Below are 25,354 nucleotides of genomic sequence, written 5' to 3'. Positions count from 1 at the left end.
ACGCTATTACTTACATAGATTTTTGAGGTTATTAAATTCCTAAAAGACAAAAAGGAATAAATGAAATGTTAAAAAGTTACTTTTATTAACCCAAGATTAATTTCTTTTATATTTTTAAACAAAACATCAGAAGTGATATTATCCAGAACATCAAACATCACAGAAGAGGAAAAAGACCAAAATCCTCCTCATCATCTGAGAGTTTCTCCTTTTGGCTACATCTCTTCGCCGCCAGAAACACTCACCTGTGCCAAAACTGTCTGACGTCATCCCCCCTCCCATTGGCTGCATGTCACCGGGTGGGCGTGGTTGTAGCGGCGCTGGGACTCGGTCACAGAGATAACCTATCAATCAAGATTTGTTTGAGATATTATGGGGAGAAAGAGAGAGACCGCCGTGCAGGGGGAGGGCCAGCATATGACCCCCCATTTTCGAACGAAAATGAAGAGAACTCCGCGCAGTAGCATGTCAGTTTAGAGTTTGCTGTCCACAGAATAGGAACTATGTGATGTGCGCCCTGAGAGGGGAATTTGTGTAAATAAACGCCCTGGGAAAAGCCCCATCAATTTTTTTGTTGTGATTTTTTTGGATTTGTTTCTTTTTGCGTCTAATTTCACATTATCTATAAAGGATTAATTGTGACACAAGGTGATGGTTTTGTTTATGCTGGGGCCTATGGTGGCCGGAGTGTCGTAAAGCGGCGGCGGCTAGGCTTGGGCCTGGGGGCCGCCCCTTACTTTAATGTGCAGCCCGTTGGAGAGGCCGCCCCTGTGCATCATGAACCACCTGAGTACTATGTACGCTACCAAAAGAAGAAGACGAAATAGCAAAAGGTAGACTATTTTTTATTTATTTAATCATTTTAATACAATACAAAAAGGTAAAATAAATAAAAGTAAATTATGAAAAAAATTGTATTGTGATAAAATTGAGGAATTTTTCTGTAAGAGATTTTTGTTAAATATATCTATAGAATTTATAACGATAAGCTACTAAAGTGAAGTTTTAGTATGTTCCAGGAATATTCTTTAAATTCCATAAAACATGTTTTTGAAACATATTTTACAGTAGCGGGAATAACAGTACTAAATAGAGAATATTTAGAAGAAAAAATTTTTTTAATCTATATTGTCAATAAGCGTTTTCTCTTGAATAATTTGCGGTATGGTAAAAATAAATCTGTTTCAAATTTAATTTATGCAAAATGACTTAAAATCCAAATCATACGCCATTTCTTTTATTTAAGTTAAAATGAATTTTCAAAAACTTTGTGCATTTCTCAGAATAATTTAAAATTTGCAAGGTTGTTAATTTAAGCAAACATAATTCTCTGTATTTCCAGCAAAATTTATTACTATTATTTATATCAACATCTTGGAATTTCAATATTAATATTCTTCAATATCTTGGAATTTTACTTTAAAGAAAGATCGAAATCGTTAATGAATATAAAAAATTGAATTTATTATTATTTTCTAATAAATCAATTGATTAAAATTATGTCTTCATTTCATGAGAAGCTTGCTACATTTTTTTGGAATTTCACACTAAAGAAAGAGTGATTATTAAAATGATACATTGAACTTATTATTGTTATAAATAATATAAGATTATGAAACAAGATAAAATATTATTACATTAGATGACGATTGCTATATTGATTCTAGGATTAAAATTATCATCAATTCTTAAAGCGATAACAATCCTTTTTTTTTTTTTTTTTTTTTGTATTCTTTAATTCGAAACTGTCAACAATGCTTCTTGAAAACAGCTGTTAACATTGTAACTTATGCTTTTATGTTATTCTTTAGCATGCTATTTTTATGTTTAAAAGTTAATCAATTTAAAATATCGGGGAAAAACTCGTCATTTCGATCACATATGAAATTTTACATTAGAATAATATTTATACAGTAATACACATTAGACTAGATTATTTATAAGATTAATTATTTTAAACGGGTTTTGTATGAATTAGATGATTTTTTTTAAGTATTAGTTTATTTATGCATGCAAACCAGATTGAAAAATTTATGTTTTCAATTAAATATAAAATATTAGATTTTTTAAAATTATTTATTTATTTATTTTTAAATATAGATTCTGTGAGGAATATAAGCTGAGTGGTTTTTAATTAAAATAAATTAATTTTGGATAGCTACTAGGTAGAATAAAAGTCAAATGGTCTTAAATTTTATGTTTTAGAACAAGAAAAACAATAATTTAATATTTTTAGGCAGAGATGGATGTATTCTCCTCGCCTATTTTGGAATGCTGTTCATGTAAAAGAGAACTAAATTTATAAAATGATTACTATTTATAACTTTTCTGAAGAGCTTAAGGACAAACTTATAAAAAAAAATCAATATTAATTTATTTTCTTTTTTCACTAGAGGAGCTCATGTAATTGAACTACTAGTAAATAATTTAATAAAGATTTAAACTTAAAGCACAGTGTGTTTTTAAAAATCATTATAGCTGAATAAACAATAAAATAGATTTTGGATTCAATAGACAATTAAATAGACAAATTCTAGCTCTTCTTACTTCTCTAAGTAGGTAATTTTTTTTTAAATTTAAAAACATAAAATTTAAATTTATTCAGTATAATTTCCAGAGTTGAAATCACTTCTTCTGTACTGTTAGTGTGCATTGAAAAATACTTTTTTAAAAACTAAATAACAGTTAATTAGGAGAGTTTAATTGCTGTTTTTCCTCATAAAAAATACATGAAATAAATTTACTCTTTTTTAGAAGGAGAATTAAAAAGTTGCTAATGCACACTGAAAATATTCCTTAAAAATTCAATAACTACTAACTAGGAGAGTATTTAAAAAATTGCTAATGCTCATTAAAAAATCTACCATGCAAATTCAATCAAAAAGTAAAGTAATTGTTGATTCGCATTAAGAGCATTCCTTAAGAATTATAGAAATTTTAAGTAGGAGAAGAATTGAAAAAAGTTTAATTCACATTAAAAATGATCCCTAACATTTTAATAGCTACTATTGCACGCTAAATATATCCCTTAATTAAAAAATGGTTAATGCCCATTAAAATATATCTTTATTAAAGAAACATTAATGCTCATTAAAAATATCTCTTAATTAAAGAAAGGTTAAGGCACATTAAAAATATCCCATAAGAATTAAATAACTGTCCGTTAGGAGGAGAATTAAATAACTGTAACATTCAAGTTAAAAAATATCCCTTAATAATGGAATTTACTGTTACTTAGAAAGAAAATTAAATAATTGTCAATGCACACAAAAAATATACCACAGAAATTCAATAAAGGAAGAGAAATAAACAATTGTTAATTCAACTGAGAGAATTCCTTAAGAATCAGGAGGGGAAATTAAAAATTTTAATCCACATTAAAAATATTCCTTAAGAATAAAATAACTGCTTATTAGGAAGAAAATGAAATAACTGTTAAATGCAAATGAAAAAAATATTCCTTAGGAATTAAATTGACTGTAAATCGAAAGAGAATTAAATAGTTGTTAATGCGTACTAGAAATAACTATCAGTTAACTGGGAGGATATTGAAGTAATTGTTAATGTACTCTAGAATACGCACAAGAAAAAAATATTGAAGAGGCGATTTAATTAATTGTTAATGCACAGTAAAAAAAATCCTTTAAGGTTTAAGTAACAGTTATTTAAGAGGAGAACTAAATTACTGTTACATGCAAGTTAAAAAATATCTCTTAAGAATTAAAAAGACTATTTATTAGGTATTAACCAAAAAAAAACACAATATTTTTTTGTTTAAAACGTTGTTGAGTTCATATAAAAAGGTTTAAAGGCTTGTAAACTTCCATCAGAAATGCATATTAAAATTCATGCCGAGTTATGTTTGTTTAAAATTAATACTTGCTTCATAAATTAGTATTTTCAAACCCTCAATGCGGATAATTCCTCTAAATCTGTTAATCATTTGCTTAAAAGAAGCAGCTGCTCTTTTTAAAGCTTTAGTTAATTTATATTCCATCCACGTAGTCGGTTTTAAGACTGTCTTTACATGTCTTAAATAAGTTCGTGATAAGATTTTGCTCTCAATTTCCTTTCATTTACACAATTTCTTTCGATGAGTTATAACTGGCATTTTTTTTGACAATAAATGCTGTTTTATGGAGAATGATTAATCAGTTTAAATTAATGATAATCACCGATTAAATATAAAATAGAAACAGTAGTTATTAAACCACTATATGACATCGAAAAACTGCGTTGTCATATATTTAAACTTTAGTTGTGCTCATTTAATTGATTACTACCGATTTAATTTAACGCAACTGGTAGTTTTAAGTTGAAAGTTTAGTAAAAATATGTACTTACATTTATTTCTGTTCATTTTTACGTTTAATATAATTTTAAAACATCAAATAACCTATAGCGTAATTGTTTTATAAGGCAGTATTGAATAGAAAACCAACATATTTCAATTGAAAATGGGTTTTAGGCGAGTAACCTTCTTATATCAGTAATGTCAAGAACACTTTTTTTAAGAAAAAGCGTGTTATTTAATCCCCCATCTTTATTTTCAGTTGCCATCTTAATATTTCAAAGAAACTCAAAAACTGCACTGTAACAAATTCTGGATCAAATTACAATAAAAAGTACTTGCACTCCAGGTGCATCATTGATAAAATCCATTTTTGCCATATTTTATACCGTAATTTTTGCAGTATTATTTAATTACAGTGATTTTTACAGAAAATATTACTGTAAAAAACTTGTACTGCAAAAATGGTTTTACGGTAAAACGTACTATCAATCTGAGTCCTGTTACCTTTCACCAAGATTTCATCCGGAATTTTTTACAGTGTATAGCAGTTTCATAATCTCGAATTCCCACTTTATATTTGTATCTTGATTAGTTTTTGAGAACTGTTAAAGTTTTCACAGCAATCGCATATAAAGAACAAATGATGGGTCGTATAGATGTCGGGCAGTTGTCATTTTTTCCCCCAATCACTCAATTTTTGAGCAGCATTTTTTTAAAGCGACTAATTTCTTGATGTAAAGAACACGTCAAAATTTTCCACAAACAGCCTTTTTCAGACTCATTAATTAAATTCTAATATTATCTAAGACACAGTCGTGAAGAAACTTAAAGTATTGATGAAAAAAATAATTAACAAAACTGCATTAAGAAATTGCTAGAGATGTTTTTAACTAGAAGGATTGACAAGTTTGAGTGTCAACTTTTTATGTTTAACCGTAATCTATTAAATTATAATAACTTTGTAATTTTAACTGCGAAATACTGCTAAGTTACCTTAAATAAGTTTTAAGAAAATTTACCAAGGGATTTGAGTTTTTTCTTCAGAGAACTAAAAAATATTATCAATATCTAAAAATTTTTTCAATTTTTAGGAATGAAGACATTTTTTTCCTGCTTAATTTTTGAAATAGGGAGTTTTTTTAAAAGTCAATGCTGGGAAAGTGAAATAAATAACATAGTATACAAATTTTAATAAAAATTGGGAGAATGAAACAAATAATAAGGCATTTATTTTTTATTCAAACAGAACTTAGATGTCAATTATCCCAGAAATTTGAGGAAACTATTCCTCAAGAATTGTTGATTTAAATAAAAGTTCCCTAGTTAAAAAACAGTATAGCCCTAATTACCCTTAATTCTAGTTCTATATTATATAGTTCTATACTAATTGTCTATATTAAATCGTTTACTAAATGATCTCTAAAAGCAACAGAATAAACGAACTTAAAGGCATTTAATTTGAAAAAGCTCTATTTTGATACAAACAAACTGGACATACAATTAAATCACAATGGTAGTACTATTTTTAAATCGTACTTTCTAAAAGTTTAAAGTTATAGCTTAAATGATATTAAATAAACACTTTGAATAATTAAATTTTAAATTTAATTTATAACTAAGCATATGTTTTGTGCTGGGTACTTAAAATGTACTGAAATTAAAATAATCAATATAAAACATGTTTTTTTATAATTATATTTACAGGAAACAATGTGCATTGCGTCCTATAAAGTTTTTAAAACTAGTAATTGTAGTTTTTGTTGCAATTTTCATAGATATTGCACTTGTTTAACTTATTGATTTCTGATTTTCGAATTGTAATTTGGAAACTTAACAATTAACCAGATATATTTCAACATTTTCTATAATTCTTTTCATCAATAAAAATTTGGAATTCTTAGAATATTTTTTTTAATGCAGAATTCATTGAAAGTTTTTTAGTCACTTGCAATTTCATCTCCTAAAACAATTTAAGTATAGTTACTGAAATGGTTTTTATGTCAAGCTCCAATTAAGTAACATAAAATAATACCGAATTTCGTCATAGATTAAAAAATCGTATTTTATTGCTAAATTTACCAAAATCTTTACCAAAGCGTTTCGGTAAAAATTATTGAGTTTTAGACGTTCCCATAGGTAAATTTTAACATATTTTGGTTGTTTTGTCCATACTTTTTTTTCTCAGTGCACAAAACATGTTTCTATGCATAATTTTACTAAGAATTTGCATAGTATACTAACAAAAAATTTCTGCTTTCTAATTGGTACCTATACTTTTGTTTATAATATTGTAATTACGGTTCAATGAAATAAAATAATGCAAACTTTGATTTGAAAATCTATTAAATGTATATGAAATGTATATAGAATATGGAATAATTTCTTAGAATTAGAGCAATTTTCTTACAATTGAAGATTAGTTTAATACTTTTTCTTTAATTTTAAAACGATAAGATAAATAAAAGTTTAAAATTTTTTGCAAGAAACATATTGAAATGAATTTTCAAAATTTTTCACTTGCTATAGTGTAAAAAAGGAACATTAACCATCCCTTATTATGACTTATTTCATTAAAATATGTCGGATTTAAAGAAGAAAAGATCCCAAATATTTTTAATTTTATGCATTTCTTTTCGAATAAAAAAAAATGCTGTGTTAAAATAATTTATTGCATTTATTTTTATAAATTATTTTGCAGTGATAGCATGTGAATGACAATAACAATTAAAAATATATTATAACTATGTTTAAAAATAAATAAAATTTTCTAAAAAAACATGAATGTTGACTTATTTCCATAAATTCTTATACGGAGAAAAATTCAATAAAAACCAAAATATACGGCATTATGATAATTCATTTAGAAATTTCTCTGTTCATATGGCAACGGTTTACAGGAAATTTTGGTTGTCAAAATTGTAGTTTTTATTACCACGTATTTAGTAAGAAATATGAAACTAAAAGTAAATTTAATCGAATGTATGGTTTTTCTGCCTTGCTCTAAAGCATCATGATAAAATTACCAAATTTTACCACATTTACCAAGTCTTATCACATATTATAAAATTATATTTATTTGTTAATTTTACCAAAATCGTCGCCAAAGAGCCTCGGTAAAAATTACCGAGCTCTTTAGTGTTCCCGTAGAATCACAAATACAGTCCATTTTACCATATTCCAATAGTTTCTACCATACTTTTTTTCTTAATGTACACAATGGATACTAATTTGTACGCATGTTTTTAAACTTGTGAATTCTTATACATTCTCACAGAACATTAGTTCAAAATTAATTTGAACGTATTTTGTAAAAAAAATTCATGAATTTTCCTGGACGTTTTTACATAGCGATAACTGAAAGTTAATTTGTTTAGATTTTTTGAAATTATGAATATAGGTCTTTTTAATACATTAACATAAGAAATAGTAAGTTTAAACATCCGAATTAATTGTTTTGAAAAAAATTGAGTTTTATATTATTACCTGATATCATAAAAATATGCTGTAAAAACAAGGTCTCATGTTCTAAATCCTTAATACGTTTAAATGATAAATTAAAACATAATAACATATTTAATCTAATGAAATAAATTTTAATTGAAAAATTTAAATTTAACTGATCATCATTAAAGGAATAACTTAAATAAATGTAATTCAAATAATCAACTAAACTGGTACATAACAAATCGATTTTTTATTTTCTCAATGAATCGATGAAAGGAGAAATAAAGATCTCAATCGATTGACTTTTGAAAGGAATCTTAAATAATAAGTATATCAAACAAACATAGAGCTGTATCGCGTGTTTAAGATCCATACATTCTTAGATGTATCGAAATCAATGATTTTCAGCTGCTTTACCGAAACGTGCCTTCCATTGGCCGCGAAGAATGGACTTTCCGGCGGTCAGCCATGAGACGGAGGTGGCCGGTTATAATTGAACTATCAAATGCTTTATTGGATTTTGCAGTCTGTAACCGTGATACCGAAAATTATTTTTTAGTTATTAAAATAGTTTGCGGATTTTTTTTTGAAAATAAAATCGTTTATTCTTTTGTATTCTAAAGCGATAGTAACATTGTACAATTCATCTTTAGAAAAGTTTTTTTTTTAGATAAATTAAGTTTATTGTGACAGCAGAACTTTAAAATATTATTTCAAAATTTATTTTTTAGTTATTAATATAGTTTGCTGGAGAATTTAAAAGCAAATAGTTTATTGCTTTTTATTTTAAAATGATAGTTATAAAAATCATTTTTATACAAATTTATTTTAGATAAACAAATAATTATTAAATTTAGTTTGTGGAACTTTAATATTTTATTTTAAAAGCTTTTTTTTTCTTCTTTGTTACTGACATAGTTAGTTTGAGATTTTTTTAAAGCAAATAGTTTATTCGTTTGTATTCTAAAGTGATTGTTACAAAGTTTTCATTTTCATATGAATTTAGCCAATTATGTTGATAAACTTTGAAATATTTTTTTTTACAAAATGTAAAAAGATAATTCAATTAATTAAATATTTAAATTTTTTTGTAATTTTCTTAGTAAAAAACTCCCAAATTTAACTACTCTAAGAAAATTATTTTCTCTTACAATTTTTTATTTTCACTTACGATTGAGGCAGCTGGCAAATTTGTTACAAATTTTGTTTATAGCTATAACTAAATTAATTTATTAAAAATTATGTCTGTATTAATGAGTATACTTTCAGGAGAGAAATCAAACAACTTAATTCAAACAACTTATTGTGTAAAAATCTAAACAACTTATGATAATTACATAATTGTAATAAATATTTTTTAATCCTTGTTTGTATTAAAATGCAAAATATTTTGTCATACATTATAGTCATAAATGCGAATTAATCTTATAATTTATTATGAAGTATGAGACATTCATAAGTTTTAAATGATAATTTTTGAGCCAGATGTATTTCAGTTTTTAAAGACTGTTTCAAATGAATTCTAACTTTAGATTCAAAAATTATTAGCACTATTTAAAATAAAATTTGTTTTATATTTCGGTAAATTCTTAGGATATCTTTCTTTGTTCATATAGGATACTTTTAGGATATTGGGATCATCAGGACATTTTTTTTTTTTTTTTGCTTGGTTCATGTTTTTGCATATTAATGAATCAAAATAAAATAGCGTATTTTTACTTTTTTCGTGAAAAAAGTCGCATTTAACATAAAATCAACTTATTACAGTTCTTAATATTTTTATTATTTTTGGAAATATAGAATAATTTTAATTGTTTGCACATTATTCTTGATAATAGCACAATCATTTTAGTTTGTGATAAACAATTGTTACAAAAATATCAATTTTTAAGTAAAGGATATTATTTAATTTTCCACCTTTAAATGTATTAGTTTTAAGTTTTTAATAAGATATTTCTTATTCTTGATGTGTCGAAGTAGAAAAAGAAAGTAGAAAATTCAATGAAGAAAGTAGAAAATTCAATGATTTTGATTAATCTATTCAATACCAATTATTCATTTTTCAAAATCAATTATATAACTAAACATTATTATTTGAGCAATCGATTAGTAATAACTAAATAATTACAATTTTCTAAAAGTTAATGGTTTTCTCTTAATAGTTATTTCTAATACAATTAAATTTAAAAAAATGTTTCAATAATTTTAAAGTTACTTATAATGCGAATAGCTGGATAACTCCTAGATATTAGTAACTATTCATACATTTTTCAAAAGAAACTAAAGAAAATGTGGGTGTTACATCAACAACAATAAGTTCATGAAATATCATACTTCATGAATGAAAGAATTTATTATATTATATTATTATATTTATTTATAAAGCATGATAGATTATAATTTAAAAACAACAATTTTACATTTTTGTTATTTTATAGTTTTTAATATAATTTTTTTGCGTAAGATTTGGTGAAAGATTTTTTGTGACTTTTAATAATTTTTAGTTCCGTTTTATATTAATATAATTATTTTTCGTGTTAAACTGAATTAATAATATATATATATAATACAAACAAAATAATAATATATAATACAAACAAAAGAAATTCATTTATAATTATTAAAGTTTTTTTTTACTTTTTACCTTCAAAAGTCTTTCAATCAAGGCTTAAAAGTATGAAGAATTTAATAGTAATGGAAAGTATTTTAAATATCTACGCAATTGGCTTGCTTTATTATAAACTTTAACTATTTTAGTTACAGTAGTAGCATTAGTTCTAGGAATAAACTAATTTAAAACCCTTTCGATATCAATGAAAAGTTTATTAGTAAATTTCTCACAATTTCAATATATCATCATACAATTATGATAATATGCATTTGTCAATGCAGAAGTTATTATTTGCATTAAATGCGTTTGCAGTAGATCTTATCTAAAATAAACGCTTTGAAAAAGGGGCGTTGTGTCACATAAGGAAAAAGTTTCACAAATACATTCTTTTTTTTTTAAATAAATAAATAAAAATTTAATGTAATATGACAGTTTAATAACATGGCGGTTAAATAACATTGAAATGGAATGATTTTCTTTCAATCCAAATTGTCTTGTATTCTAACTTATGAAACACATTAAAGGTTTTATTAAATAAATCAATAAATGTTAAAGTTTACTTTTTAAGAATTTCTGTTAGCAAATTTTAGGTAATTCAGAAGTGTAATAATTTAATAAGTTTTAAAAAATATATGCTTGCATCAAAATTTAAACATCAGATATAATAACGTTCTCGTAATGTTTTAAAAAATAATATCACATTCAAAAATTAATGGTGCAAAATTACAATCCTGCTTTGAGCTTCATTGGAATGAGATTTAGCAATTTGTTTTGTTTGTATGAATTTTATAATTCGACGTAATGCAAAAAAAAGCACTTATTTAAAGGTTAAAACAATAATTTAGTAAATTGCTCACATTTTCTACAAAAGACAATTTATAACACAATAACCAAGCCAAGTTCTTTGCCAAGAAAAAAAAAATTATCGCATCCGGTCTTTTCCTAACTGCTCGGACGTGCTTGTCCGAAAGTCCGAAATCATTAGATTTCAATCTCAGCGCACCGCTATTACAAAACCTTCAGAGCTTGATCTTCATTTTCAGATGCATTTAATGATCTTACTCTGAAAGTGAGGTTTGTCATTGGCAAAAAACATGTTCTTGCAAATGCAAAACTCACGTTTTTCAATTTGTATCTTCACTAATGATTGTTGGCTTAAATGAATTAATTTATCAAAGTCTTTTGGCGAAATTTGTTTTCCTAAGCGCGATAATTCTCTGACCTCCGGAGATGCGAGCCAATCAGGGCAGCTGGTTAAGGGTGCGTTTTAGAGCCTCATATACACAGTTTTCGCACGTGCCGTGATTGTTAAACGAGACTTTTCAATGCTCATCCTCTTAAATCTCCGTATCATCTTGGCGAGACCGAGAACTGTTGGAGGTCAGAAGGCACAGTTATTAAAGATAGTGTTTATTCAACGAGAGTCTGTAGAATTCGTAACGGTATGAATATGGCAAAGGAAATAGTGATTGTTATTATTTCATTTTTTATTACACAACACTTTATCTTTCATTCATACTAACTTTTATTTTCATGCGTATGACATTCTTTTTAAATTAGTATCTGTAAAGGTTTTTTAAAGGATTAGTATCTGTAAAGGAGTAAAGATTTATGATAGTGTATTTCTCGTCTAAGTGTTTCAATTTTTTTACTTTTGGCCTTTATACTACGTAAGAAAATATCAATGTAAGCAATTAACTTTCCCTTAAAAAAAAACATTTATAAACGGGAGAGCAGATTATTATCAATTATTAAAATTACTTTATGCTTTAAAATTTATTATATTCTTTGTAAAAGTTTGAAATTGTAATAAGAGGTATAATAGTTATTATAATAAGAGGTATAATGGTTATTATTATTTCATTTCTTATTACACAACACTTTATCTTTCATTCATGTTAACTTTTATTTTCATGCGTATGACATTCTTTTTAAATTAGTATCTGTCAAGGTCTTGAAGAGTAAAGATTTATAGTAGTGTATTTCTCATTTAAGTGTTTCAATTTTTTTACTTTTGGCCTTTATACTATGTAAGAAAATATCAATGTAAGCAATTAACTTTCCCTCAAAAAAAAAAAAAAAAAAAAAAACATTTAGAAACACCAAAAAATAAACTTGAGAGCAGATTATTATCAATTATTAAAATTACTTTATGCTTTAAAATTTATTATATTCCTTGTAAAAGTTTGAAATTGTAATAAGAGGTATAATGCGTTTGTAAAAAACACCCCTGTCATACTCTATATTCATTCAAATTTTTAACGAAGTAATTATAAAAAAATTTATAATTTTTTTTTACCTACATATCAAAATAATTTGGATTTTAAGTACTGTTTTGATTTTAATGCATGGTGAGTATTTATTAAAGATAATTCTGTAGATGATTATAACTCCATAATTTAGTTTGATAATAATACTTTTGATTATATAAACATTTCCGACGTTTTTTGCATAAAATATTTTTAGTATCGCGCATTAAAAACAATTTAATGTTCTATCTCCTTTAAATCTATATAAAAATTGTGCTTAACATATTTCCTTAATTTCTATTGAAATAGTTTCTTCTTTTTCTTTCGCTGCTACAATATTAAATTTATGAATAGAATTTTTTTATCCAAATATCTTATAAAAGTATTATGTTTGTGCATAAGAGTCTTATTCCAACATGCACTGAGGAAAAATATGTGGCTAAAATTACCAGAATACAGTAACATTTACCATATTTCTGCTTCTATGGGAGCGTCAAAGTGCACTGTAGCTTTTACCGAAGTACTTTGGTAAGGATTATGGTAAAATTTACAATAAAATATGGTTTTATAATATGTGATAAAAGTTGGGTAATGTGTTAAAATTTTGTAATTTTTCGTGATACCTTAGAGTAGTGTTCCCCAAACCCCGGTCCGTGGACCGGTACCGGTCCGTGGATCAAACGGTACCGGGCCGCCCATTCCATTGAAACTGAATTTAAATTCGCAGGTTTATACCCCAAATTAGAAATATCTGCGCTCCACTAAAATTTTATTTATTTTAAAAAAGGGTAGTGACATAATTTTTTTAATATTTGTAATGTATCATTGTCTCCGATTACCCCCAGATGGAACCGTCTTATTGCAAAGACACAAATTCAGGGTTCTCATTGATTTAACGTTCTAGTAAGTTAAATTGTTAAGTCACTTAATATTTATTTCTTAAGTGTAACTGTATTTTATTTTGAAGACGTGTTTAAATACAATTAAATTAAAATTAATAAATCAAAATAATCTAAAATATAAACAATCAACGTCCCCCTCCCCCAGCGGGCTGCGGCAAAATTATCAAACGTTGACAGGTCCGCGGTGACAAAAAGGTTGGGGAACACTGCCTTAGAACATAGCATAAAAACCAATTATTCGGCTAAATTTCTTTTCAATTTTGTACTTTTTACTAAATGTGTGGTAATAAGATATAATAATTTTGAAAGCAAGAGAATATCTGATAAACCTTATACTATATAAACGAAAAGATTACCAAATTAAAGTCTTGGTTTTATTAACCAGAATTATGATTTTTTACAAGAAATATCATTACCATACAGTGCGATAATTTTATTAAAATTTTGTTCCCTGTGTGCCTTAAAAAATTGTTGAAATCAATCTTACGGAACGGCAAGCTTAAAAAAATAATAATTTTGCTTTTCTTTTTTAATTTTTTTTTTCATATTGTGCAAAACAGTATTTAGTTTGTGCTTGACTATTTTTTAGGTGTTTCATGTGCGATTTATCTTTTGGTATGTCTTTATAAAATGCATATATATCTACATAAAATACATGAAGTTTTTGAATCAACTCTGAAGAATAATTTTACGATATACATCTAGTAAAAGTGTTGAATCTGAAATAAATATAACTAAAATATTTGCTTTTTTTTAATCATGTTTTGAAAGGATTTTTCTATTTATCTTCCGATCGACCATAGCAAATATATGTTTAATGGTTTGCTTTTGATAAACGTGCTTAAAAAAAGGATGCAACAGCGCGATAGAAAGTTTTTTTTCTCCGTGCTGTCCTGCAAGGAGAAAAAGAATTTGGTGAAATTACAGCACTGCCCTGTAATGGCATTTCTAGTAAAAAAAAATGATAATTTTGGTTAATAAACCAAAATATATGCAATTTGAACTATTTATCTAGCAATTGTTCCGTTCACATGGTAACAGTTAAATGGAAATTCTGGTTTCAAAAATTATAATTCTTGTTACCACACATTTAATAAAAAATACTGAATTGAAAATAAATTTAACCGAAAAAATAGTTTCCATACCATGCTTCCAGGTATCATGTTAAAGCTGCCTTATTTTATCATACATTTTAATACCATATTTTATTGTTAAATTTACCAAAACTCAACACCACAGCACTTCACAGTCCTTTTTGAACTCGGTAAAGCAATAACACGGTAAAATTTATCATATTCCGATAGTATTGGCCATACTTTTTTTTCACAGTGTGCAAGAGAATGTTAAATTTGTTCGTAATAGTTTGATTTTTTAGTCATTTTTAAATATGTGTTGAAATAAATTTGTGATACATCTCGTGTTTGAAATTTGTTTGAAGTATATATATATATATATATATATATATATATATATATATATATATATCGTGCAACATACATATCTGCGCAAACCTTCTGAACTGTGCAAAGATTTTCAAATAAAACTATACAGAAATAAAGTGTTTCGAATGAGTAGTATAATAAGAATTTTTTTTTCTTTTTTTTGCTTTCTTATTTTTCTTTAATTTTCTAAACTACTTCCAATTGTTAAAAACTATTGAACACAATTATATAAAAAAAATTAAGAAAGATCATAAATTTTTTGACTAGACAAAAATGTTTTCGAAAATATGAGAGAACTTCATTGAATAGTATATTTCCAATCAAATGAGAAACATATTTCTTTCATTTTCAAAAGTACGAAACAGTATCGCATTCCCGCCGATGCAGTTTCTGAGATTTCCGAAATATTCAGAAACGTTTTTGAAAATTACATGCACCATAACTGCCTCATATATTCAGAAAAATTTCGGATTTTTTTTTTTACAGTGTATCATAATATGTCTTCAACACTTTTTTGTGATTTTTTATGTTATTCAAGCAATTAATTTTTTATTACTTGTGAAAAAAACTTGAATTTCATTTATTCTTCACGATTATCTTTAAAAATTTTCTGCCTAATTTTGTTTGCACGTAATATACGATTAACAACATAAAATCGTAGTTACATTAAAAACTAATCCTGCAGTATATATATATATATATATATATATATATATATATATATATATATATATATATATATATATATATATATATATATATATATATATATATATATATATATATATATATATATATATATATATATATATATATATATATATATATATATATATATATATATATATATATATATATATATATATATATATATATATATATATATATATATATATATATATATATATATATATATATATATATATATATAAAAACTATGGTGCATGTAATTTGTAATTTTCAAAAACTTTTCTGAATATTTCGGAGATCTCTTTCTGTAATATTCAGAAACATTTCGCAGTATTCGGAAATATTTTCAATCATGTCTTGCAGTTTCTGTCTTTTTTTACTTATTTATTTATATATTTTTTTTAAATTTCCTTTTCTATTTTAACTTTTTGAAATGAAGCATTTCCTATAAGCGTTTCATAATGCTTCGGAAATTTCGTGTCAAGCCAAGCTACCAAACATGTTAATCATCATCTATCAATCATCTATTTATTTATTTGTTTATTTGTTATTATTATTATTATTATTATCATTATCATTATTTTATTATTATAATTTTAGTATTATTATTTTAGTAGTATTATTTTAGTATTATTATTTTAGTGTTATCATTATTATTATTTTTGTTCTATAATTAGAATTGATTCATTATTGTTTCACCTAAATGAAATGATAAAAAAAAGGCATGGTTAAAATTTACCAAACACCAAAAAAAGCTCGGTAATTTTTATCGAAGCGCTCTAGTTATGATTTTGGTAAAATTATCAATAAGATGTGGTTTCATAATGTATGATAAAATTTGGTAATTTTATCATGATGCCATAGAGCATGTTATAAAAACCATTTATTCGGTTAAATTTACTTTTTAGTTTTGTATTTTTTACTAAATGTGTGGTAATAAGAACTGTAACTTTTATGGGAAAACCAGAATTTCCCGTAAATCGTTACCATATTGGGGGGAACAACTACCAAATGAATGGCTTATATTTTGGTTTTATTAATCAGAATTATATTGTTTTTCTTTTTAATCAGAAATTTTATAATCATATAGTACGGTAATTTTAGCAGAATTTTTCCTCCATGCACGTCATGGAATGCAAACCAATGGTGAGCTGAAAACTATCTCAACGCGAACAAAAAAAAAAAACAATAAAAATAAATAAATAAATAAATTTAAATCATTGCGAGAACGTGATTAAAAATTTAAAACACACAAAACAGAGATGTAGGGGTAATTTTTCTTTTCTTTTCTATCTGTAATAATATTTAAAAAAATATGAATATTCAAAAACGTTACGGAAAACTTCAAATTCGTTGAAAGCATCAGAATGCAATGTGAACTTGACATAATTTATGTTTAAAAACAGCGTTTTTCTAAGAAACAATGAAGTTGACATATTGTAATAATAAATTGTTTTTGTTTCACCAGAATGGTTTTGACTCCTTTGCACGGGGTAAAAGTACTATTTCGCTTACCATTTTAAAGCATCATAAATATTTTCCCAAAAATTACTCCAATTCTTGTTTCTGCGTATACAAGAACGATCTAAATTTGTGTTGTTTTTGTTCATGAATTCCTTATTTTTTTCGCAATTCACTTTTTAATATTCTTTTTTATCGTATTTCATTATTTATTTTGTACTGCAACTTCAATTCTTCTTCTTTTTCATTTTTTTTTCTTTGTATCGCAGTAATGTTTGTTGCTTTGTTTTAATACCACTTGCCGATATCAGCAAGTCTGCTTGTCTGATCCAAAAGGTTTTAAGGCAGAGGGTGCGTTTCTTGTTTTCCGTGGCGCCATCTATTGCCAAGAATACGTATTCAACCACGCACGCACGTCGCAGCTCAGCATGGAGGTCGAACCCATTCATACATCCCTTTAATCATTCACAGATCGAAATTATAACCTGAATCAGAGTACGAGCAATCTCCAATTCAACACCCCAGAGTCTAGGTTTGTCAAGGGAACTTGGAGGACTTTGTGACCCAACAGATTTAACATGCACCAGTCATTATTTTCTACGCGGGGAGTGTTCGGCCTTTAGGGATCGAACTCACGACTTCTTGGACATGGGCCCAACGCCCTACCAACCAGGCTATCCCGACCCTTGCAGTAACGCTTAAAACAGTCATTTGATCGTTTAGTTTTTTGTAACAAAAACGCTTTTGTAATAAACCTAGTTTTTGTACTATTTGTAATACATTTTGTAACTAATTTCATTTGGTTTTTTTTTATCCTTACTTTAATTATTTAATTTTATTAGCTTACTTTAATTGTTTCAGTGTCATTGTTGCTTCGGAATTAAACGTGTACGTTTTTTAAGTTCTTTATGTTTTTACTGTTGTAAACTTATTTCTTAATGGTTCCGCATTTGATTTCCGTTTTTACCTATACTTTAATTGATTACGTTAAATATTTCATTACTTTTTGTAACATATTTAATTAGTTTTTTGCACCATTTAAATAGTTTTTCTTTGATTTATTTAGTAATTTCATTGTAAAATTTTCTTAGTTTATGTATCTTAATAGCTTTAGCTTGATATTTTTTTCGGAACTAAACTTGCGTATTATAGTTTTTGCTTACAAGTCTTTAACGTTTTTCCCCTTGCATATTATTAGATTTTGGTATTGTATTTTATTTTCAAACCTGTGCTTTAATCATTCAAGCAAAATATTTAATTAGTTTTGGCACTGCAGTTGTATCTCATTTCATAAATTTTCGTATTATTATTTTAATAATTATCGTACTACATCACATAAATTTTTATTAATCTAAAAGATATTATATATTTTGTAATTATAAAAATCTGTGTCATTATTATAATTTTTGCATCTTTAAATTGCTAGTTATTATAGCACAGTTAACTGCATGTGCAATATTACCCGTACAACTCTTAATTAGTTTACCATAGCTTTAAAATAAAAAAAACTACGGCAAGCAGCAGATTGCTTTGGATTCAAAACTTTTAAGAGGCCATGGTCCAACATGGATACAAAGCTAATACTAAATAATACAAATAATACAAATATACAAAGCTAATACTAAATAATATCATTGTTTCAGTTTGATCGTGGTGATGTAAAAGTTTTTACATTTTAACACTAAAGTTTTTCAATGGTTTTAACAGATGTCAGTTCAAATACAAATTATATGAAATTAATTTTTAAAAAAAATGTTCGACTATGGTTAAGTAATTTAAATGAACAGGTCTTAATCCAATTTAAAAATGAAAAATTACTTTGGGATACCGTTGCGTTGTATATTTAGTCAAATACAATTGATTTTCTACCATACATTTAGTCTCGTGCTTTTTCCAAATAGTTTATAATATATTTTATGCATACGCTAAACAGTTAGAAGTTTCGAAATGTGTTGAGGTGTAATATCACTCAAATTTGCTCCAACCTTTACACGGTGTCAAGTTCAAAGTTATATTGCAAATTAATCTTCTTTAACTGTATTGCCCTATTCTAAATTTTAACTTGAATAAATATGTGGTTCGATTTAATACTTAATTAGATTACAATAAAAAAGCATGATTTTAAGGTTTAAAGTTTGGTACGCGTTGAGTCATTATAACATTCAATTATTGCACCAACCTTAATAAGTTGCCAAGCGTGCAAATTAATCATTCTTGAACTTGATGGCCGGATACTGTGGTTCGAATTGAACAGAAACGTGGTTATTTTAATTTAATGTCCTATTACTATTGCATTAAATGTGCATGATTTTAGGAATCAATGTATCGAAAGTGTACTGAATATGTATGCAAAAATATAAAATATTGATTATTTATTTATTTATTTTGAAGCCCAGCATATCGGACTAGAACACATTTTAAATCAAAAAAGAACATTTTAAAATTTAGAGAACAATTTAAACTTCAGAAAGCTGCGGCATTAAATATTCTCTTTTCTAGTAAGTTTCACTAACAATGGACGCATTCTTTGAATAAGTACTAACTGTGAAGAACTATTATTTGGCATTACGTGGTGATTTTAATTTAATGTCTTATTACTATTGCATTAAATGTGCATGATTTTAGGAATCAATGTATCAAAAGTGTACTGAATATTTATGTAAAAATATAAAATATTGATTATTTATTTATTTATTTTGAAGCCCAGCATATCGGACTAGAACACATTTCAAATCGAAAAAGAGAATTGTAAAAATTAGAGACCAACTTAAACTTTAGAAAACTGCGGCATTAAATGTTCTCTTCTCTAGTAAGTTTCACTAACAATGGACGCATTCTTTGAATAAGTACTAACTGTGAAGAACTATTATTTGGCATAAAAAAATATTTTTGACTTCTGGTCACAACAGAATAATTATGATGGCGTCTATATTTCTAATTTGGTAAAAATTATTACGGTAGGTAGACAGAACAGGTGAGTCAGAACTCTTTTACGCTTGTAGGGTTAAATACGATTTCTGAGAAAGAGAGTTCGTAGACTTAGCGACAGTAGTCTTCATAAATTACTTTTTACGATCAAGCGCTCCTGCTCCCCTTCACCTAGAATTTCCTTCTTTTCCCACCCGTGAAGAGAAGAGCAGCATCACAAAAATAAATAACACCAAAAAGAAAAGAAAGAAAATTATATTTCCCGTATTCCGCAACGAGGTTTTTAACATTTGTTTTATTCTTTTAAACATTAGGCGTATTAACAACCTTTTTTTAAAGCTTTGCAGGGGGCGCTGTAATAGAATTTTCAACTCAGCGGTGTTTATGATTCGAAATCGTTTGGTCCGAGTTTTTATGGCGACGGTGGTGGCAACATTAAAATCTCGTGAATGCCCGGGAAATTAGAACAATAAAAGAAAAGTTCTTTTCTTCGGAATCGACAATGGAGGCGCGGTTTATCGGTATTCTAAAAGATCGTTATTAGTAATTGTTCTCATAATCCGTTTTATTATCGAAACGTAAAAAGAAATTTTAAATGCAATCACTAGTTTGGAAGACAAAGAATAAGGCCGGATGTAGTGACTATTTAATGGTATTTCGCAGCTTAATGAGTGCAAATCGAACCTACTAATTGTTAATAAAGTCATCAGTAAGTACAGATTTGGTTTAAGAAGTTGATATCTTTGTCTTTGTTTCCTTCTTTACAACTTTATTTTACTCCTTAATCTCACGAGAAAAACGACTATCAAATACTTCATCGTCCATATTAGCAAATGCGTCTGTATTTTTTATATCCGTTGTAATGATGGCTAATTACACTTTTTACGTAAGGTGGAATTACTGGATTAAAGGACACGCCTTCTGTTGATGTTTTATTTTCATTCTTTAAATACAATCCTATTTCAATATTAAAAAGATGCAAGGAGTTTTGTAATGTCTTATTAAATACACGTTAGTTCTCTTGTAAAAATTACTATAATAAAAATTCAGTTCATAACAAATGTATAATAACTAGAGATTTATCTGGGGTGCGATTGACTTTCCTCGTTTGTCAAAGAAGACACGTTAAAAAATGTCACCACTAATATATGTTTCATGTATTTACTAACTGTTTTAAATTGAGTTAACATCAGTGAATGTTGACGATTTTTGTAATTCTAGGTTGGAAAGTTCTAATTTTTTAAAAATCAAACATAATACATTCTAAATAATTCGAAATAATTTTCAATTTTGCCTTCGAATGTATTCTATTTCATTCGTTTCAAAACTTCTTTTTTGACATAAAGAGGTTAAAAATAATCTCATGACACAAACGCATTTTAGTTGAGAGTATAAAATAACATAATTTCTTTTTTAAACTGCTGGAAATTTTTTTTTAAGAAGTAATATACGTAAATAAATAAAATAAAAATAACAGGACGAATTCATTTTAATCTTCCTAAGCTTTAAAGTTAAAAGTAAAAATTTACTTGCAACAATTAACGGGATTTTTGCTTAAATTTTTATAAAAATTAAACTAAATTTTTATTAAGGCGTTATTACTGTTTTTCGTCAATTTTAGATTAACTAAAAATATGCATTAAATATATGTATGCATTAAAAACTTACCAATACTGATTAGTTTTAATTTTAAAAAGAACTTTTTTTAGCTTGTTTGACCATGATTATGAGCATGCGTCAAAAACTGCTTAATAATAAATAGGGATTGCAACTAATTGCGACAAATAGGGAAATTCGCCCTTTTTTAAAATACTATATATAATTTGCAGTATGTTTTTACCTGTCATTGTTTTAAATGTAACTTCAATTGTACTTCACAACTGCCCATGGCACAATGTACTGCTACACATTGTCGTTAAGCTCTTACAAGTTCTGAAGATCTCGTACTTGCAGATCTTGTGTCATGCTTGGGGTGTTATGAGTTGTTGTTTCTAATGCCACCAGCAAGCCTGCTTGATGAACCCAAGCCAATTTAAGGCAGAGGGTGCGTTTCTTGTTTTTCAGTGGCTCTCTCTATGGTCGAGAATATGACTTCAGCCACATGCACATCACAGCCAGTTTATATGGCTGACAAATCCATGAATTCACGGATAGTAATTTTGATCTGACCAGAAATCGACCAATCTTCCATTCAGTACCCCCAGAGGTAGTGATTTCTTATGGGAACATGGAGGACTTTGTGACCCGACAGATGCACCAGTCGTCATCCGCTGCACACGGAGTCTTCTGCCAGTGGGGATCGAACCTACGAACTCTTAGTTATGGACTCAGCACCCAACCAACCAGGCTATTCCGGCCCTTTCAGTAATGTTTAAAAGAGCAATTTGATCGTTTAGCTTTTTGTGACAAAAACACTTTTTTAATAAATATATTAAATCACGATAAAAACTTCTAAAACAAGATCTAAATATAGGACTTGAAAGAACTACTGGATTATATATATATATATATATATATATATATATATATATATATATATATATATATATATATATATATATATATATATATATATATATATAAATATATATATATATATATATATATATATATATATATATATATATATATATATAATATACACATATATATATATATATATATATATATATATATATATATATATATATATATATATATATATATATATATATATATATATATATATATATATATATATATATATATATATATATATATATATATATATATATATATATATATATATATATATATATATATATATATATATATATATATATATATATATATATATATATATATATATATATATATATATATTGGAGAAAACATTGTTGGAAATAGTCTTTCTATTCAGATTTCTAATTGGAACACTCAGAAAAAAATTTTAAAATATCCAATTTCTGCATAGTCCTTGCAAAAAGTATTTCGTTAAATAAGCACCTTTTTACATAACTAATTATGACAATTAAAAACTTACTTTTACTTTTCTAACAATTTTGAGAATTGCTTTTGTAAAACAGTTTGATTTTTTATCGTATGAGGTAGTTATGAACAAGATCAGATTTATGCCCTACATCGGATTTAACTGTTTTGACTCTGAACCTATCCAAATTTTGATTTCATTTTTGAAATATTTTTCAAACAAATTATATCATACTTATACCATTAGCAGCATCTCCATTTTACCGCAAAAGACGTTTAATTAAAAATTTATCATTAGATTTTCATTTATTCAATTGCTAATATCTCTCTTATTAAGGCATCCATTGGACAGAAAAAGATTCTAAAATTACAATCTGTTTACGAGAATTTTTAAATCTTATGACTATAAATTCCCCAACTTGTTAGCAGCTATTGTAAATCGATAATTACAAAGCAAACTCCCCATTCAATTTTCCTTCATAGGATTGTAAACTCTCTAGCTTATTAGCAAGCTAAGTAAAACAATAATAGTAAATAATGAAGGACAATAAACAAACATTTTAATAGTTTTTCAATCATACTGCTTTAAATTCTATAATTTATTATCAGTGATTGCAAAAAAGAATTTTCAAAGAACAAACTTTCAAATGGATTTTCAACCGTGCGACTCTAAATTCTCTAGATTATTAATTACAAACTATCAAGAAATTAACTGTCTAATAGATTTTCAATATATAGCTTATTAGCAGGCGCAACGAAAATATTAACAATGGTCAAACTATTCGTTAGATTTTCTATCATGTTTATTTGCAGCGATTGCAAAATAGAAATAAAAAAGACTAATTTATCAAGAAAGAAACTGTCTAATGGATTTGCAATCATACGACTCTAAATTCCGTAATTTATTATCAGTGATTGCAAAAAAGAATTTTCAGAGAACAAACTTTCAAATAGATTTTCAACCATATGACTCTAATTTCTCTAGATTATTAATTGCAAACAATCATGAAATTAACTGTCCAATAGATTTTTCAATCTACAGCTGTGAATTCCTTTGCTTATTAGCAGGCACTACGAAAATATTAACAATGGACAAACTATTCGTTAGATTTTCTATCATGCTTATTTGCAGACAAATTTACCAAGAAACAGACTGTCTAATATATTTTCAATCATACGGATCTAAATTTTCTAGCTTATTAATTGCAAACTATCATGAAATTAACTGTCTAATAGATTTTCGATCTACGGCTGCGAATTCCTTAGCTTATTAGCAGGCACTAGGAAAATATTAACAATGGACAAACTATTCGTTAGATTTTTCTATCATGCTTATTTGCAGCGATTGCAAAAAACAAATTTACTAAGAAACAGACTGTCTAATGGATTTTCAATCATACGGCTGTAAATTCGCTAGCTTATTAGCTGCCTCCGTAGCGCTGCCGTTAAATCCCATGTTTATTTACGCTTCATATTCATTCTCCAAACAAGATTCACCTCTGAAATCCTTATTAATATTCCTCTGAGATCTTATCTATTAGCCCCACCTTGTCTGAAGGCAGATTCATCACTAAAAATAAAACATAAAATGGCATTTTCCGGACTTAGATGGCAAACATTGGTCTGAAAGTCCACCCTTGTCTGAGGAGCTTAAGAAGTCGAGAACAATGTAACATAAAAATTTCGTCTGCAAAAAATAATAATAATGAGAGATAAGACCTTCGAAAAATGCTTAATCTTCCCGCTCCACTGCGCAGATTTGTCATGCCCCTTGGTAATGGCCATAACGGGGTTGTCGAGCGAACGAAACAATGGGGACTCGGAAGGAGGGGGGTGGCATTTCGAATGTTTCACTTTCTTTTTTCGGGGATGGAATTCTCGTTTTTAATGTATCGTCTTGTGTTTGATTTCCTTTTGATTTTGAATTGACTTTTTTTTTTATTGATTTGATGAGTCCTGAGGGTGAATAGGCATTGACGTCATCAAGCAGGGTTACTAATGAATATGATATGTGATTAGTCGTAGCGTAATCTTTGACTACTTAAGTGATACTTTCGACAAAATGATGGCAGATGCAGCAAATATGAGACATTTTAATAATAAAACATTGCAAGTAAATGAATATTTAAAAAGATTAGAGGAGGATAATGTTCAAAAAGTTTTTCGAAGATGTAGTTGGCAAATGTAGTTAGCTTTAACAGTTTAACTACATTTTGTTGTGTTCTGCTTTTGTGCTTAAAACTTTAAATTTGGAATATAAATCTTCTTAAAAATGTACAAATACTATTTTTTTTTCCCTTTAAACTCAACGCATTTTAGTAATAAATATAACTAAGCCTAAAAAATAATAATAATGAAAAAAAAAA

General features: G+C 26.7%; 1 protein-coding gene across 1 annotated transcript in view; it reads left to right on the top strand.

The window, feature by feature from the left end:
- The first annotated feature begins 348 nt into the window (after positions 1–348).
- The window catches only part of LOC107457394 (uncharacterized), a 166,276-nt gene continuing 141,270 nt past the window's right edge, over positions 349–25,354 (top strand). The window contains exon 1 of the mRNA XM_087151674.1: positions 349–833. Coding sequence (XP_087007800.1) covers positions 742–833 — 92 coding nt within the window. The 5' untranslated portion in view covers positions 349–741. The remainder of the gene's footprint in view (positions 834–25,354) is intronic.

This window comes from Parasteatoda tepidariorum, chromosome 9 (genome assembly GCF_982258835.1).
Source record: "Parasteatoda tepidariorum strain Cologne lab strain chromosome 9, Ptep-v5.0, whole genome shotgun sequence".
Classification (NCBI taxonomy): domain Eukaryota; kingdom Metazoa; phylum Arthropoda; class Arachnida; order Araneae; family Theridiidae; genus Parasteatoda; species Parasteatoda tepidariorum.
Note: the sequence above shows the minus strand (reverse complement) of the source record. Positions and strands in the feature narration are given on the sequence as shown.